Source organism: Phascolarctos cinereus, unplaced genomic scaffold (genome assembly GCF_003287225.1).
Source record: "Phascolarctos cinereus isolate Bilbo 61053 unplaced genomic scaffold, phaCin_HiC Scaffold_9;HRSCAF=440, whole genome shotgun sequence".
Lineage (NCBI taxonomy): Eukaryota > Metazoa > Chordata > Mammalia > Diprotodontia > Phascolarctidae > Phascolarctos > Phascolarctos cinereus.
This window is the reverse complement of record NW_027556402.1, coordinates 26,153,618-26,173,396: the sequence shown is the minus strand read 5'-3', so window position 1 is coordinate 26,173,396 and position 19,779 is coordinate 26,153,618. Positions and strand designations below refer to the sequence as shown.

General features: G+C 39.0%; 1 protein-coding gene across 1 annotated transcript in view; it reads right to left on the bottom strand.

Moving 5' to 3' along the window:
- WDFY3 (WD repeat and FYVE domain containing 3) overlaps positions 1-19,779 on the bottom strand; it is a 330,461-nt gene that overhangs the window by 80,651 nt on the left and 230,031 nt on the right. The window contains 7 exon segments of the mRNA XM_078148340.1: positions 3,421-3,603; positions 7,198-7,307; positions 9,379-9,608; positions 10,766-10,926; positions 12,089-12,188; positions 16,677-16,910; positions 19,428-19,607. Coding sequence (XP_078004466.1) covers positions 3,421-3,603; positions 7,198-7,307; positions 9,379-9,608; positions 10,766-10,926; positions 12,089-12,188; positions 16,677-16,910; positions 19,428-19,607 — 1,198 coding nt within the window.

Here is a 19,779-nt window from a genome sequence, read left to right as displayed (position 1 = left end):
GATCACTGTACAATTTAGGAAGCTATATTTATTTAGGCTTCTTATGTCACTTTGGTTTTGCGAATCAGTCAATTAAGTTGAAACTTATTTAACTGTAACATTTTTAGCTATATTACTTTTTACTTGACTTCAAACAAAGCCCTTCCAGGTGACTGAAATATTTAGGGTTTTGTTTTTTTGGCATTAAATAAAAGAAAATGATAGTACAGTACAGAAAATTACTTTTAAACACTTAATTACTATGTCAACCAAAGTTCCCTGAACAATATTGAAATGTTCATAGCTTAAAATGCAGAAGCATAAAAAAATCCCTAAAAGTTCTATCTCAATAATAACTGAAATCATGATCAGTTGAAAATGTACTTTTGCAATAACAGACAGTCTATTTTAAATGTCAATAATATCCATGCTGGGGCAGCTTGGTGGCCTAGTGGATAGAATGGCAGGCCTGGAGTCAGGAAGACTCATCCTTCTGAGTTTAGATCTGGCCTTAGACTTTAATTAGCTACATGATTCTGGGCAAGTCGCTTAACCCTGCTTGCCTCAGTTCCTCATCTGTATAATGAACTGGAGAAGGAAATGGCAAACCACTCCACTATCTTTGCCAAGAAAATCCTAGATGAAGTCACAAAGAGTCAGACATGACTGAACTACAATAAAAATATCCGAGTCTGATAGCATGATAAATACTGTTACAGAACCTCAGAGTTGCTAGAGACCACAGAAACTATGCAGTCAAAGGCATACTTCCTTACATATTCTACACATGCTTTTGAGGCCAAATAAAACAAGTCTAATTCCTTTTCCACATGATATGCTTTCAAATATTTGAAAATATTATGTCTGTGCTAAGTCTCCTCTTACTCAATCTAAACATCCCTAGTTTCAACCAACCATCACATGGAATAAACTGAAGGTCCTTTACCATCTTGGTCATTCTCTTCTCGACAATCTCTAGTTTATCAATGCCAATGTGGAGCCTAGTACTAAATGGAATACTCCAGAATATCTGACCAGGGTAAAGTAAAAGGAAATATCACTTTCTTAGTTCTGGAAGCTATATGTTTCCTAAGGCAGTCTAAGATACCATTAGCTTTGGGGGTTGACAGTATCACAAAACTGACTAATTTTTACCTTAAAGTTCACTAAAATCTCCAAATAGTGAGCTATTTAAATTTGATTCTTTTTTTGCCTAAAATATATATTTTTTTAAACTGGAAAGAGACACCAATAAACCTACAAAAATCCTTCTGTGTATTGTTAACAAATTCTGAAAGAAGATTAAAAAAAACAAATTCCATTCAAAATTACTAAAATTTTATAAAGTATTTGGAAGTTAACCTATTAATGAACATTGCCAGCATTATCAAACCACCAAAGTGTTAATTGTACAGAACTAAATGAACAACAAGGTGCATCTGGAGGAAGAAAAGATGAAGAACATCAAGAGGAATGCTGCAAAAAAGTAGGAGTGAAGGAAATATAGCATTATCATACCTCAAACTATTTTATAAAGCAGTAATCTCTAAAATTATTTAGTACTGTTTGAAATTCAGGAAAAAATTGCTACTGAAAAAAGCAAGGTAAACAAGACCCAGGAGCAATCACTAAAACAGATTTTCATACACCCCAAAGCACAAATTATGGGGCAAGGCCTTCCTATTTGATAAGAACTGATGTAGAAAATGGAAAGCAGGTCTGCAAAAATTAAAATTTGAACCACTATATAATGGAACATTCCCCAATAAATACAAATAGATATCAAACTCAAATATTATTATATTATTAAATATACACACAGGTTAGAAAAGAATGGTAGGTAGTACCTTATATAACCTTTGACTAGGGGGCAGAATTCTTAACTAAACAAGAGAAAGAGGTGATCAAAAAGTTAAAATGGATCAAATTTTTACATAAGTAAAAGCAATGCAGCTAGAATAAAAAAGAAAAGCTATTGATAGGAGAAAATCTTCACAAAAAGTATCTCTCATAAAGATCTGATAATTAAAATTCAAATATATGAAAACAAAAGTCAATCCCCAACAAACAACTGACTTAAAGATATGAACACACAGTTTAAAGAAGTCCAAGTCAGGGGGCAAGGTAGGTGGCATAGTGGATAAAGCTTTGGCCTTGGAGTCAGGAGGACCTGAGTTCAAATCTGGCCTTAGACACTTAGCACCTACTACCTGTGTGAGCCTGGGCAAGTCACTTAACCCCAAATGCCTCACCAAAAAGCAAAAACCCCCCCCCAAAATGCAAGTTATCAACAACCACGTGAAAGAAGGCTCCAAAACCCTAACAATAAGAGGAAAAAAAAAAAGAAAGAAACACCTAATACTTGTCAGATTGGCAAAGATGACAAGACAGATATACTAATAGAGTACTGGTAGAGCTAAGAATTGGTCCAGTCATCCTGAAAACAACTCACAATTATACTAGAAAGTCACTAAATTATTGAATTAAAACTGTTAAATTAATCGCTAATTAGGCAAGTTCCTCACAGAGATCAAAGATAGTGGGAAAGATCCTTAAAAATATCTATTGTAGCATTTATGTGAAAGCAAAGAACGAGAAGGAAAGTGGATGACCAGAGATTGAGATTTTGTCTAAACAAATTGTGGTTTGTGAATATAATAGAATATTACGAAACTATAAGCAATGACAAATTATGAACAACTGAGAGTCTCAGGAAAACCTGTATGAACAGATGCAAAACTGAGAGGGAAAATTTCACAACATGTAAATAGAACAACACTGAAAGAGCTCAGAACTCTGATCAGTGTAGTGACCAATCCTAACTTCAAACAACTGATAGAAGGTCAGCTAGATGGCGCAGTGGATAAAGCTTTGGCCTTGGAGTCAGGAAGACCTGAGTTCAAATCCAGTCTCTGATACTTACTAGCTGTGTGACCCTGGGCAAATCACTTAACCCCTATTGCCTCACCAAAACAAACAAACAAAAAAACCCTAACAACTGATGGTGATGCATGTCTGCTGCAAGATAGCAGAGAGCGGCTGGACTACAGGCATGGAATGAGTCATGCACTGTCATACCATGGACAGCATAATGAATTGTTTTGCACAAGCATACTTCTTGGTTGAAAAGGAAGATTCTATGAGGCTGGGATTCATTGACAGGTGGTAACTTTTTTAAAAAAAAGAGCCATCACTAAAACAATGCTCTCCTCCCCCCTCTCCAATTAATCTAAAGTAGTTATTCTTTATTTGTATTTGAATGTGCTACCAAAGTATAAAACTGTGCTTCAACTCACAGAGTAACTCCCTTTTGGAGAATCTTATTCACACACCCAGAGCCCACACACGCCACCATAATTTGCAGAACGCATCATTGCAGGGGATAAATCCCTCAACCAGACAACAGCTCTGGGCCCACCCAGGATCTGCCCATCTTCTTACCCAAGTGGTTCTGCCAGCACTTTAGACCCGCTTCCTCAATCAGTGGCCTTGCCGCAGCGATGTCCACCAGGCCCCGGTCATTGACAGGCAGGGTCACCTTGAAAAGTTCTTCCAGAGCTTGTTTCTTACTGTGTATCAATTCGGTCCAGACTCTGTTGACCGCTTTTATGAGAAGCTGACGACCTAAATCACAAAGAAAAAACACCGTACACAATGTTTTATTTTCTACAAAGTTTTTAAGCCAGAGTAATTTTAATTAAAAAAAGATTCGTTTGTTCACAAAGAATCTGATTCATTCAAACATACTGTCACTGTCAATGTTGTCAGACCACAGACAACATGATCTGTCTGAAAAGCTACAATAACAAGATAAAAAAATCAAAAATATTAATTTAATCTGTATAATTATGAGTACATTTTACTACATTAATTTTTCTCTGTGGCTCATATGAATTACAGGATTGTCTAAAAATGCTTTGGTCTTAAACATTTATTATATATACATACATACACACACACACACACACACACGTACGTCTCTTTATAACATCCCATCTAGGGAAGCTTTCTCTTTTTTTTAAATGCTTGCACTTTGTTAGTAACTGTTATTCTTTATTTGCAATGACTATAATAGATCATTTCATAAAATGAACAAGTTTTATAAAAATGAGAAATGATAATTACAGCTCTTACCTAGTGATAATAAAGCTTATCCCTAAATCTAACCATTTCTTATACCATTTGGAAATAATTAGTTGGCACCTAGGTGAGAGATCATAAGTATAAGGTGGTTCTTCTAGAACATATAGGCATGTTTTTGACTAAATAATAAATCTATTTTGAGACTTTTTATGTTGGAAGTAAGTGGAACTGGCAAGGCCTCTTTCTTAGCACATCTGTCTTCTTCACCATCATCATCATCTACAAGGACCCACTATGGGCCAGGGACCATGCTAGGTGCTGAAGACACAAATACAGAGAAAGAACTTCGATTCTCCTGGGAGAGATTCTGTGCACGTACATGTGTGTACTGGTGTGACTGTATGTGCAGAGTAACTCTACAGAGAATAGATACAAAGTAGTTAAATACAGGATAGCTTGCATTTCCTTTTACAAGGGAGTTTGCTAGGAAGAATGGTAAAGGATTCTTGTAAAAGGTGATTCTTAAGCTGATTCACGAAGGAAGAGAAAATTTTAGAGGCCACAAGTGGAAAGGAGAAGGGCAGGTCAGATGTGTCTGGAGGAGAACCAGGAGAAAGCTGTGTGACAAAAACCTAGAGAACAGATTGAAGAGCTTTAATTTTCTTTCTTTTTTTAATGTAATTTTATTTTTTCAATAAAAATTTTGTTTCCTTTCTCATCCATCTCTACCACACTGGAAAAAAAAAAGTAAAACAAAACTCTTGTAAAAATATGAATTGCCAAGCAGAAAAAAAAAAGAACCCCCACACTGGCCATCTCCAAAAATGTGTGTCACTCTGTACTTATGAGTACCTTCCTGCCCTGTCCAGAGATGGGTGGCATGCTTCACTCATAGTCACCTGGAATCATGAGTGGGCATTGTCTTGATCAGAGTTCTCACATTTTTCAGAAATGTTTGTCTCCACAATGTCAATACTGTATAAAGGGTCCTCACATAAGCCTCCCAGGGCTCCTGTCTTATCATTTCTCATGGCACAAGAGGATCCATGATGTTCACATACTACAATTTGTTCAGCTACTCTCCAATTGATGGGGTAGTTCTTTGCCCCATAAAAACAGGTGCTATAAATATTTTTAAACATGTTTCTTTTTCCAGACATAGTAGTGGCATAGCTGGATCAAAGGCGATCGACAGTTTAGTCCCCTTTGGGGCACACCTCCAAACTGCTTTCCAGAATGGCTGGATCAATTCACAGCTTCACCAGCAGTACAGGTGTCTACTTCCCCTCAGCCCCTCCATTTCTGTAGACTGCCAACCTGACAAATGTAATGTAGAACCATAGCAGAAAAGCAGGAGGAGCTCAGTGATAAGGTTTTGCCAAGAAACAAGCTGAGGTGGGACAAGGGGTGAGGGACCTGAATGCTGAGGGCAGGGAGAGCCGAAATCATTAGTGACAGTGCTGCGATTGGGAAGGAATAAAATAAAGCTTCAGGAGGGCTAAGGGCCTGGGAAAGTGCTGAGGGGCTGGTGGACGTGGAGGTCCCCAAGAGGACAAAGAAGAGGGTTGGGAAAGGCAAGACGCAGAGAAAGATGGGATGATAAAGGGATAATCAAGGAAGGGGAACAGTTGTTTGTAGGTAAGAGAAGTTCTAACAGGTGACCATCCCTGCATGAAGGGGAAGATGCCAAGACAGCAGGGGTGAAAAAAGGCTAAGTGGGCAGTGAGGGCATTTAAAATGATATCATTTTGGGGACAGGTAGGTGGTACAGTGGATAGAGCGCTGACCCCGAAGTCTAGAAGACCTGAGTTCAAGTCTCAGACACTTGGGTGTGGGAGCCTGGGTAAATCACTTAACCTCTGGAGAGAGAGAGAGAGAGAGAGAGAGAGAGAGAGAGAGAGAGAGAGAGAGAGAGAGAGAGAGAGAGAGAGAGAGAGAGAGAGAGAGAGAATATATCACTGTGAATGCTGCAGTTTCCCACATAACGTGAGTCAGGTGCTGGGCTCTTCCAGAAAACAGAACGACCAGGGATTAGTCTACCACAGCCATCATAATCTAGACTGGGGAGAAATGTCTGAATGCGTGAATGTCAAAGGAAAAGAGGCTAAAGCATGGTGTTGGGACAGGAAGGTGGCTGGAAATCAAGGCGTATCCTGAGTGCCTCTGTGTTCTGACATAATGAGAAGAGTCAGAAGGGAAGTCAGGGGAAGTAGCCTGAAGGAGTGTGAGAGAAAGGAGTCTAGAACAAAAGCAAGCCTGCTTATTATACAAGGGGAATTTGAGAGGTGTTAAAGACTGTTAAGGGGTCCCCTGAACTTGTCTTTTTGAGCTACCATATTTTCCATAAACACTGGACCCAGAGTATGCAGGAGACCCTGAATGCTTCAAGGATGAAGCTCCTCCTCAGCTGACATAATGTGTTGTTTGCATCCCAAGCTGGACCCCCTGTGTGTGCTGGGGAAGAAAGGCAGGAGCCAGTCAGCCTGGGCTAGTCTCGTGCAGCCAGGATCCTTGTAGATAAGCAGACCATCCTATCTTCATGGTCTAGAAGTTCCCAAGGGAAAAGAAAGAGGCTTTTGCCATCGCCTTGCTCCTCCACTTTGGGAGGGGTTTTGTCCTTTCCCCCCATGCCATTCCCCTTTAGGTAGAGATTTGTGTTTTTCTCCTCCTTTTGTGGTACTGTTATGAATATGCAAACTTCTATGTGGATTGTGAAGTCTTTGGGCTCCACATCCACATTCATTTCTCTTGCAATAAACCTGGTTTTCACATAAGTCTCATCATATTGTGATTGCCTCTTGGCAGAGGAAAGGGCAGGCTGAGTTGGAGTGGCCTTGCCGGAAGAGGGTGATGCTGAAGATGTTGGGGATAAGCCAAGAGGAAGGGTCTTGGGAGACACGGACCCCTGAGTGGCAGGTGAAGTCTAGAGGGTCAAGAAGGCAGCCGGCAGCCCCAGAGCAAAGCCGACAGTCATGGGCTGGGCCTGGCTCTGAGCCGACCCTGCACTCTGTACCTCAGTCACCCCGTGCTGGCAGAGGCTGCATGGTGACAGTTCTAGAACTGCATCGAGTCACAAAAAAGGAGAGACAGAGAAAGACAGGCGACAAGTCGCGTGCAGGTGCTTATGCTGGTTACCTTCACTAACATCTTGACTGCAGCTGCCGTCCGGGTCTATGTCAGAGGGGATCATGATGTGCCAGGTCGTCATGCGGGCCTCTGCTTCCAGTCCAAACCCATCCACGTGGCTGGAAAAGTCCAATCATTTTAACATGTCTGAGGAAGGTCACGGCCTTGGAAAACCTCGAGTGATCAAACATTGCTATGGCAAGTCAAAGATCCCCTGGCTCTCAGTCCTCCTCTCCCCCTCCCTTTCTACCTCTCCGCTAGGGGCCTTGAACATCCATGCTGATGCTCCTTCAAACACCCTGACCTCTCAGTTTTTGGATGTCCTCTGGCCCCATGACCACCCTCTTCTACCCACGTCAGCCATCCATAGGAACAGAGCTCACTATTACACTTATTTAAACAAAAGCTGATGTTCTGGCATCTGAACATAACCTACCACTCTCTCTCCCCCTATGCTTCCCTCCTAAAACTAATTTTCATTTCAAAAACTCCACCATCATGCCCCACTTTCTATGACTCCTTCCCTCCAATACTGAATACTGAGGGGGCCCTTCTCCTTGGTGAGACCATATGCCTGACCTCCCACCTGACCAACCACATCCCACGCCCTAATCCAGTGAGGAAGGACTTGACCCCAGTCTTCATGACTCTCAGGCTGGCTTTTTGCCCATGACACTGCCCTGTCTCCTTGAGGTTGTGAAGGACAACAAAAGGGATCGTAACACAAAGCTATTCACCAGGGAAGGGATCTCTTATAAAATTAGTCCCTGCCCATGCATTTCTTCTCATTTAACGCTAGCCTCTATCCTCACCCATCATCAGCTCTCTATGCACCAACATTTGTGTTGGTTGATGGCTCACGATTATGACAGGTGCTTCAAAAGAGAAGGATTTGAACATCAAAGGATAAAGACAGACCCTTGGGAAAACTGATCGAGTCTTTTTGTAACAATGGCTCTTTCACACATTTCCAGCTAGAAGGGCCCTTAGAGGCCAACAAATCCAACTCCTTCTTTCAACGTAAGGGGAGACTGAAGGACAGAGAGGTTGGATGACTGGTCAGCATCCCCAGCACCTCTGGCAAGTGCAGGCCTTCCAGACCCCCAAGACCAACGTTCTCTCTACCGTGCTCCCCAAAGCTGCCTTTTGTTTAAAAAACAAAACAAAACTTGTTCTGGGGATTGAAACTGTGGTTTCACCAGTTTAGAAAACTCATTTACCAATGCACATAGGCACCTGGAGCACTGAGAGATTAACTCCCTCATGCAGGGACATTCGGCTAATATTATACCCTCCCCTAACTGCCCTTAACTTTGTTACGTGTAAACTAAAACACACAACTTGTTAACTATATGCTAAAATGAACTTATTTTTCACAATATTTCATTTCATTTTTCAAGACAGAAGTCCAAATAAACCTCCTCCCCACTGTTTATAATGAAATGCTAGCCCTTGCTTTAGATGGATTCACAATGGAGTGGACTCAAATAATGAGGATCTTATGAATCACCAAGGAAGATATGCACAGGGGAAATTGCCTACAGAATGTCATCAGAGAGATGTATGACTGGGGAAAGCAGTGGGCTGATCATGTAATGAGACTGAGGGGTAACTGCTAGGCAGCCTGGGGAGAATCTGAAGGAAGACCTTTAAGCACGTCGGATCAATCCTCTTTTGTCAGACTTTTTTTGCAGGAAAGGCAATCTGCACTATAGGAGGGGACATCTCTATCAATGGGATCACAGACAGACTGCAACAGCCAAGAAACAGCCAAACAGTACTGAGATGTAATTTCTTAAAGATGAACCAACATACGTGCCCTGTCTGGACTTCTGCTTAGCAGCATTGGCTCTTAGGAGAAAAGTGTGGCTAGTTTTGCTTACTTTCCATCTTTAAAAATTTGCATGTGGTCAGAGAATCACAGGATTTGGGAACCAGAAGGAAACTTAAGAGTTCAGCCAGGATGCCCCCTCATTTTACAGGAAAGGAAATTAATGCCATGGACAGCACCCTTAATAAGCAGTAAGGGGTGAGCCAAGATCTGAACTCAGAACTCTTGCTCCCAATCTAAGCTGAGGAAAACAGAGAAGGAATATCACCATGTAATCATTAGCGTGAAGCTTTTTTTTTTTTAAGTAGGACAATAGTTTCTGAACTTCAAATATGATGAATTTGTCCTGAAGCACTCACCTTCCGACATGCAGATTAATCAAGCAATGAGCCAGACAGCTAATGAACTCTTGATCGTGGTTTCCTGGTCCTAGGATTAAGTTTCTGTTCACAGTAAGGACCCTAAGAGAATCGAGGAGAGCAACTTGCTGTGGGACTGTTTTGTGTGCCCTCGAAAACTGGTACAAGATGGTCCTATTTAGGCAGTGGTAAACGGCATCCAGTGACAACCCTTGCGATCTTCGTTTGGACTAATTAAACATATGAAAAGTACATGGTGAAATGAACAGTGCAATATCTTTGCAACAAGGAATGCTCTGCTGAAGTTAACAAAATCATTCACTATGCACAAAAAACACTTGGGAAAAAGAGGAGCATTGTTCAATGTACAGTGTAATAACTGAAAATGACACCAGAAAAGGCTCTGTAAGAAGTTTCTATTTCGCTGCCTTTTGAGCACTACTCTGGCTTAAAAGAAAAAAAAGAGGCAAACACACAATAACCTGAGAAAATACTATGACCCCTACGCAATAGCGTGTCAGTTACTATCTTCAACATTTATTCCCATGAACTACTGAACAAAGCAACAGGTACCTAGAATGAAGCAGAAAAATAATCCTTATTCACCAGTAGATTGACATGGAACACTCAGAGGAAGCGCAGTGAAGAAGCAGGAGAACCACGACTTAGCAAAATACAAAAAAGGTGGCTGACCCTCAAATATCTTTCTCTTTTGAACTTATTCATAACGAGCGCTATAAAAATAAATCAACTAAGCAGCAACTGCAAGTGATGCGGGGATGAGGCACCTGCAGCCACGAGGGCACATGTGGCCCTCTAGGTCCTCAAGTGTGGGCCTTTCACTGAATCCAAACTTCACAGAACAAACTGTCTGTTGACAAACTGTTGTCTGCACTTGAGGACCTAGAGGGCCACATGTGGCCTCAAGGCTGCAGGTTCCCCACCCCTGTGAAAGCTCTTTGGGGGTAAAGAGTGTCAAGAATTCTAGTGTTGGTCAGAAACTCATGGGTAGGTCCACCAGTTCAACTCCGTGGAAGAAACAATTTTGAAAAACCTTTGAAAACAAATTGCTGTATGCTTATGAGTAAGCTTTCCTTCACGTAAAAACACACGGGGAGAAGATTTACTTTGGCTTCCTCACAAAGTCACTATCTTGGAACCATCAGTAAAATATTATTAATAATTAAATATGATAAACATTAGTTCCTAGACTGTGCTGGGGGCTAAAGATATAATCACAAAACTAAACAATCCCTCCTGGCTCAAGCCTGCATTCTACAGTATTTTTATTATAATTATAATTATCACCAGTATTAGCAAAAACAGACAAACAAACTATTAAAAGTATTAAAAATGAAACTTTGTACAACAGGCTTGAACAGGTTACCTGTGCAATTAGTTGAATAATAAAATCGATAAGAAGTTTAGATTCCTTATTGAACATTCCCTGCCAAAGCTTGTCTACCACACGCTGGGTGAAATAAAATACATTGTTCACTAGTACTTGGTAACTTCCTCCACTGGTGATGGGCAGAGATGCATCTTCTCCTAAATTCCAGAAAGAAAGAGACAAGAAAATGAATACATATGCAACAGGAGGTGAAAAGAATTAAGAAGCTCTAAAACAAGTCAATTAGTACTATACTGTCTGAAGTACTTTCCCCATTTTTAGATAACTAGGTAATCATAGGGAAAAAAATCCTTTTTGTAGATTATTTAACTTAAATAATCTAAATATAACAATCTCTTAGTTGCTGTTTTCTCATTTGTAAAATGAAATTATCCTACCTACCATGAGGATCACATGAAATCATGCAGGTGAAAATGATTTAAAAATTATACAAATGCTGCCCATTCTATCTTAAGTATCATCCACTGTGTAGTATATATTTCACACCACAAATATTCTCAATTTAAGCAAATCTCAACAAAAGTTAGAAGCAGCACATCTATTTTAGGATGTACTTTTTGCACATTATGACAACATCCAAAATCTCTGGGTAAACATTTTGTTTTTTAAAGTTAAAGGCAATAGGGTAATAAGAGCATTCTGGCATCCATGATTAAAATCATTCACTGATCCAATTTGGCAAGCGTTAAATGCTTGCTATATGAAAAGAAATGTTCTAAGTGCTGGGGATAGAAAGTGATAATGAAACTAGCACATGCACCAAAATAATTTTTTTATGTCAATATTTCTTCTTTTCTCAGAAGAAAATGCCACCACACTACACTTTAATACATTTTTATCATGGCATGCAATAGTAAAGGGGGGTTTCCTTTCTCATAGAAAGCCTGTTTCAAAAAAACCAAAACCAAACCTCTAGATATTGGAATAATTAGACTCTCTATAAGCAGTTCTCTTTATAAAGTCTGCAAGAATTAAATATTCATAAAAGGAAGATGCTTTTAAACTATTCAAAAAAGGAGGATGTTTTTATGCGTCATCTTTCCTTTTTCTCTGTCCAACCTTCACATCGTCTGTACCCCAGATTCATATGCCACAATTCATATGAAAAATTTAGGCCAGAATTCTTGAAAGATTTTTATTTTTGCCTTTTTCTAGATTTAAAGGCTGGAGGGGAGGTATAGGAAAGAAAAATTCTTTAAAACAGAGTTCAAATAGGAAGAAGAAGATGAAATTGAGATTTCATTTGGGTTTCTTAATGGAAGATGACTGATAAAAGTCAAAGTTAAAATATGAAATTACCCAATAAAACATCAGCTGCAAGCAAGTGGTCCATGACACTATCTAAAACATAAGTCTGAAATTCTTTTTGCTGAGTTCTTGTAGACCTTTCAGGAGAAGCCTGCAAAAGAAAAGACCCTTAGGATTATAACCCAACGGAGGAAGAAATATTATGATTTTCAATCTAGTAATATCATCAAACACATTAAATTTTTAAAACTGTCACATAGCAAAGTATGACATGAAGTGGTGCAAATGTTCACAAATCTTAAAATTTTGTTTCTATTAGTGAAATCCTGTTAGTCTTCTGTAATGGAGTTATCATCTCCACCACAATAAAGCTTTTATAACTGTTTATCTCACAAATTCTGGTCCTTGGTAGGCATGATTTGTCTCCCCAGTCAAATATTAAGCTTTTAAAGGGTAGAAACTCACAGAGAAGGGATCTTAGGAGTCACATAGTCCAGAATTTTAAGAAATGCCTTCTACAACATATCTAAATGGTTATCTGTCTGTCTTTTGCCAAGAGATCCCCATAGTCTGACAACTTGATCTACAAGAGCTAATGCAGTTAGTTCCAATCTGGGGATCTTTCTTCATATCAAGGCTAGATGTGCTTCTGCGAAGCTTCTGCCCATCATGCCTAGTTCTGTGACCTGGGACCAAGAAGAATAAGTCTAAATCCTTCTTCCACGTGACAGGTTTTTGTTCCTTTACGTCACATAGCTGGATCAAGGTAAGAGTCAGTTTGGATATTCTCTTCTCCAAGCTATGCACGCCCAGTACTTCTGACCACTGTTCATATGGCGTGAACTTGTGGCTGACTACCACCTAGTATCCTTGCTTGCATATGGTGCTTAGGACTAAATGCAGTACTACACAGTGGTCTGACCAGAAAGGACTATGGTGAAACACCTGCCTCCTAATTCCTGGACCTCCTGTCTTTCTTCCTGTAACCCAAAATAATTCTAGTGTTTTAAGGTGTGCTATCCAATTGCTGACTTACACTGAGCTCGCAGGACGCTCAAACTCCCAGACGTTTTTCTGAGGAACTGTTTATGGCCTGGCTCTGTTTCCTCCAGATGTTGTGCAACCCACAGATCACCAAGGTACATAGGAAGCAATCCTTGGAACTCTCATAGCAAAGTATTGCCACCTCTTTTAAAGACTTATGTGCTATACTACTAATGCTAATTACTCATATACTTATCTCTCCATTATAGATTATAAGCTACTTGAGACACACTCCCTTCTCTCAATACATCTTTGCATCTTCTTAGAGAGGTTTGCTGAATGACTAAAAAGTGAATGGTTTAATTGGAGACTTACTTCTGGGAACTACCACTACTGTGGTCTTTTGAAAACCCAACAGCAGTGATAAGGGAAGCCCGGTGGCGACAACAGAGCGTGGTGAAGAACAGAAGTCATGAGAGGAGTTACTATAAGCTTTGTCATAATCTACAACAGAGCATTTGGTCAATTCACCTGCTTCCAAGAACTATTCAGGAAAAATGAAAAGCTGTTATGTATAATAACATTTAGAAGAAGATGTCACATGCCCCCTTCTCACTCATTTTGGTATCAAACTGTTCCGGCAGAAAATTGATCTCTAAACAGAATCAAGGGATTGAATAGTACTCTAGAGACCTTCTAATCCATATTTCTCTCTTCAGACAGGTAAATATCTAAATCATTCAGCAGAGGCAATTCTATCAGCTTTCCTCTTGGGATTTTAATTCTTTGCTATTTTGAATTTGAAAAACAAGAACATGAATGTTTCAAGTACTATAAATGAAACCGTGTTACAACTTAAAAAACCGCTAACAATAAATTTAATGCATCTGTTCCAAAGCTATCCTGTTGTATGCCTCTCCCTCTGAACCTCGTTCAGTTTCCTTCTGCAGCTTAAAAATCTTTTTTTTATTGATGCTTTTCTCTTTCTTGGAATTGCTACTGTCCCTCTCCCCACTTCCTTTCATTCATTATGAGAAAGCTCTTACACACGGCAAACAAGAATGGCCAAGATACCTGAAAAAGCCATGTCAGTCATCTTAAAATGGACAACTTGTTTCCAGCTAAGAGGCAGAAATCATGCTTCATCATTGGCCTTCTATTGTTGTGGCTGGTCGTGGCACTGTTCCGAGTCCTGAAGCCTTTCCAAGTTGATGCTGTTTTTACAATGTTGCAATCCCTGTATGCCTTGCTCTGGTTCTAAGCACTTCACTCTGCATTTATTCATATTTGTCTTCCTAGGTTTCCTTGAACTATCTTTTTGTACTTTCCTTTAGTATACAATAATACTATAATTTTTGCCACTCCTCAGATGACAGCTACCCAGTGTATCTAGATCTTTGCTACAAAAATGTGCTACTATAAATATTTCTGCACATATGATTTAATCTTTTCAAGGTACAGTTCTGTTCCTCACCTGTAATAGGAGGATGTTCAAAAAGAGTAAGTGCAGAGGGCATCCTGCGCTGAGTCAGCTGAGTTCAGCTGTCAAATGTCTGAGTAGCCAATGGTGGTCTGACATGGCTGCTTTGTATTTAGGAGACCAGGAAGTGATGTCAACAGCCGGATCTTTGAGTCTCCTAAGGTAACTAAATCTTAAGAATGGCTTCAATACCTTTTAAGGAAAAAGTAGCCTAACTTGCATGTGGGTGGAGGATATTGCTTCCATTACAACATTTATTTATCAGTTTGACATTTATCTATTGTGAAATGGCTCCTGTTCTTATATCTTTCAGACCCTATATAACTTGAACATAAGACCTTTATCACAGTAACTTGCTATGAATATTTCTCCCAGTTACATTTCCCTTCTAATTCTAACTGGATTGGTTTGTTTTGCTTTAACTTTATTTTTTTCAATTAGGAAACATTTTAAAAATTGATCTGTATTTCACCCTACCTTGGTCCCATTCCACTGAACAAAATTAAAAAAAAATAAAGGCCTCAATATATAGGTGCATTGTTAGAACCAAATTTCACATTAGCCACGTTCAAAAATGTGTATCTCTGCTTTTTATCACCTCTCTAACAGGGAGTATCTTGTTTCACTTTCATTATTTTATACTTGTGGTTAATCATTGAGTTGATCAGTTTTAAAGTCTTTTGAAGATTTTTTCCCCTATGTTATCACTGTTAGCCTGCTCTCCTAGTTCTATTTACTTCACTCTATATTACTTTATAGGATGTTTCAAGGTTTCTTCTGAAATTCCTTACTTATGACAATCCTTATGTCTCATGGAAATTTAATATTTGGTTTTGCCATTACTCACAAGAGAAGCACAACCCCCCTTAGATTCCAGATTTTGGTTACTATGAAAAGAGCTCCTATAAATATTTTTGAACATATACATATCCTTTTCATCTTTCTTTGATCTCTTTGGGGGACAGGCCTAGTGGAATCATTTCTGATACACACAGTTTAGGAACTCTTTGGGAATAGTTACAAACCGTATTTCAAAAGGACTGCACCAATTCAGAGCTCCACTAGTGTGCCTGTTTGATCCAAGCCCCTCCAACAATTGTCACTTTCCCCTTTTGTCATCGGCTAGTCTGACCAGTGTGAGGTATTTGTATTTGTGCTTCTTCAGTGTCTGCTTTCTTTCACTCCTTACCTAGGAGTGTTTGTTACTTGTGCTTTCTCACCCACATTCTGTCTTCTGCCTTTTACTGCAGATTACATGATCATGCCCGATCCTCTATCTGTTCCTCTATGGTGCTGGTCCTTCTCAGTGCTATGCTGGAAGGAGTGTGTTTTTTCCACTTAATGTGGAAAAACATGTTGCATAAATGTCAGCTGTTATCATCCTTCTTCCCTGAGGTGGCCAATATTTGAAAATTTAAAGGTCTGCATTTTATTCAATTATATGTTTCACTGGTGAAAATTATTCTTATTTCATCACTACTGAGAATTCTGAGAAACCCTCCCCCCAAAAAACCCTCTTGTCTGCTTAGTGTCCAAGTGCTACTAATTATGGTAAAGTTATCTTACTAAACAATCCACTAGACTGTCATCATATGAATTGCCTTGATCAACAGGAGTACTGAGTTGCAGTGCTTCTGTTATTCACCAGAGGGAGCACTTACTGCCCAGGTAATACTGATAAAACAAGAGTACTATTTACAGGCGCTGGTTCATAGCAAATAAGATGGTAGGACAAATATTTTTCCTGCTCCCCTTTGCTTCTCCTGAGATTTGGCAGGCAAACTTTTTTCGGGGTTTTCAGGAATTTTCAATGCTATCAGGAAAGGTGCTTGGTCATATTCTCATCCTGATATAGGAACACAGCTACAGAAAAACGGGGCTGGAATCAAAGTGGGGGTAACTCCCCGGTAAAAAGCAATTAACCAGTAAAACTGGTGACCTAGAGATGCAGGCCAACATCGGTAGTCATTCCTGTCTTCACGGAGTACCGTAAAGTACTTTCATGGAGCACAGACGTGACAAATGCTTTCTATGTGTGAGAAATATTTTCTTCGTTTCTACTACAAAATGCTTATATCAACTGGAAAATTTGCAAACACCTTTTTGATCCTGATAGATAGATTCTACCTGTAGCAGTGAAGCTACATTGCAATCAGCTCATTTCCTTGATGTTACCTCCAACAGCAGGTCAATCAGTGGAGTCTGCTTGCTGGCAGGTGTGAGACAGAGATTGTCTATAATCAAGACTCGCATGAAATCAAAAACAAACTTTTTTGCTGGGTGGTTGGTCAAGTAGGTTTTGGAGCCGACATTACAGTACTCAGATTGGCTTCTGTTCATTCCCGTGTCAACTGCAAAGGCTTTGAACTCTTCTGCTGGAGACCCAACTTCATCATCAAGATCAGTGACCTGTTTAAAAACAGAACAGAAAAATGCCTTAATCTTCCCATTATTATTAACTCTTATTTGGCACAGTGCTAATTTCTGTTTGTTTTTACATAAGTTACATTATAATAGTAGTGATCACTTTGTATGGTTTACCTATTGCTCTATTATTTCACAAATTAATTCCATTGCTCTTTCATTTGACTTTTCACTTATGGTTAAAAGTCATCAAACTATATAAAGGGAGTTCTTTAAATTATTTCACAACTGTAATGGACATATAAGCAATGTTACAAAATGTTAATCAAAAAGATTTTTAAATTAAAGGTATATTTCTTGATCATTAGTTAAATTTAATTAATATGTGATCATCTTAAATTAATTCAATGGATTATGTCAAGATAATGACCTATTGTTTAAAATGAACAAAAAAATGGAAATCAGCTATTTGGAAGAAGATGGAACATTTGGAGATCATCTAGAACAGGTTCCTCACACCTGATCTAGCATTTTACACCAGAGGAAACAAAGGGCGAGGGAAGGGAAAGTGGCTTGCCCAAAGTCTCTCGGGGGGATGAAGGCAACAGTCATGACCTGAATCTTCATGAACTGACTACTGAGAAGCTAACTATCACAGATTTTCAGCTCAGGACCTGGTACAAAGTAAAACTTAGGATTGGAATAATAAAAAAAAATAAAAAGGAGTTGTTCCACTTATTCAGTTTTCTACAACCTAATAAGAATTACAAATCAAAGACAAAGGGAAAATTCAAGAGACAAAAATAATAAAAAGCATGAAAAAAGTAAAAGATATTTCTGTCATACTGTGGCATAGTCAAAAAAACCGTAGTGACATCTATGAAATAAACTAGGAAGATTTCATGGTATATTGTTGGACATTTGCTCATCTTTCCATAGCTCTAAAATAATAATTATCTCTATCTAACTGGGGGGGAAAGAGTTGGTATGAGATGCTAATTGTTTTGCTCCAGGCCACAGAACTGAATCAGAAAAGGAACTGCCATTTTGTGCTGTAGGATGAGAGATTTAGAGGTGGAAGGAATCTTAGAGGCATCGAGTCCAACCTCTTCATTTATAGATGAGGAATCTAAGATACAGAAAGGTTAAGTTGTCTGAGGTCACACTGTGTGGATGACACTGAGTTGGAATTTGAGCTGCAGTCTTCCTGAGTCCAGCACCCTGTCCACTACACCAGGCTGCAATGTGGGAATATAAACATCATTCTGGCCTGCAGCACCACTGGAACAACAGGACACAATAATCCACCGTCTACATCACGGTTTATTTTTGATTTTCTTTTACATTAGGGTAGATAAAGAAAAATCAAATTCAAACAAATCTGTTACAGTTAATGATGTCGCACATTGCTACTTTTAAAAATGATGAAATCCTAAAGTTTATAATAATAAATTCTCCTAAATGGATCATGCTTGACAAGTGCGAAAAATTTTACAAATAAGAATTAAATAGAGCTTTGAAAACAAAACCGTAGGCCACACAGAATCTTTTAAGTGGTTAGAATACATAGCTTAATTCAACAATGAGGAATTAAGAATTCTCCCACGAGAAAACTGGTAAGACTGGGGTGAAAGGAAAGGAATGGGGCTCCCGGTGATGGGGGAGGAAATAAGACTAAATGTTTGGGGTCTTGGAGATATTCTAGAAAATGAAGTTATAGATTACAGGCTGAGTATAAAGTTATCAAGAGCTGCTTCATAAAACACTGTTTGACAGACTAATTCCAGGTAGGACATTTTTTTCCTCTGCCTTTCCTATATCAAAAGTGGATTTCTGGGAGAACATGACCGACTCCAACGTATGGTATATTTGCTATTATAATATTTCTTTCTTTTTCTGCATGATACTGAATATACTTTGGTACTTACTTTCCCCAGTCACTTTTTGGTTACAAACAAAAACTCAGAGGACTTGGAAGAACTATAGGAACTCACCCAGTTCTCTTAATTCTGTCTAAAAAGGCACATAGTTGAAGATTAATAAATGCTAATTAACTGACTGCTAAAGCAGAAATGTTTTCATTGGTCTGCTGTAAATAGCTATGCTATAAGCCTCTGTAATATTTTAAGCATCCTCTTTCTTTTCCTAAAAGTGTACCTTTTGCTGCTTATGTGACCTACCTGAACTTACTCAAACTAGACCATGTAGCTCAGGAGATACATATATCATTCTCTGTGTGCGTGTGTGTGTGTGTGTGTGTGTGTGTGTGTGTGTGTGTGTATGCATGTGTGTATGTATATATATATATGTATGTATGTATGTATGTACATGTATGTGTATGCCACACATATGTGTATAAATGTGCATATACACGTATATACATGTGTGTGTGTATGGATGGATGAATTATGTCATCTGTGGGATACGCATCCATCACTTACTGATAGGGTGTGTCACACTCTTGAGTGGATAAAGAAACGGTTGTGCCTGTCTTACTATAACATGTGTTGGCTTATTCGTGCAGTGGCTAGCAGGGACTTTGAAATTTCTTGTAATACGCACCATCTCAGAGTAGGGTCTGATGTTGAAGGGGAAGACAGTAGCTGCTAATGCACATAGAAACTCTGGGCTCATCCACATTGAACTGAGGTCTGGAACATTGTGATATAAGTATCTAAAAAACTGCATCAAGGTAACAGGATATTCTCTGAGCCAAGATCCTTCTTCTTCTGATTGCCAAGGCTGTTTTGGAAGCAAGAAGAGAAATAAAGAATTAGGGTCTATAACTGCTATTGTTTAAAAGTATGATGAGAAACTCACTGAAAACATATTAACATACACACACATTAGCACAAACACAATTTGATGACTATTATATCATGACATATTTATATGCTGCAAAAACAAACACCTC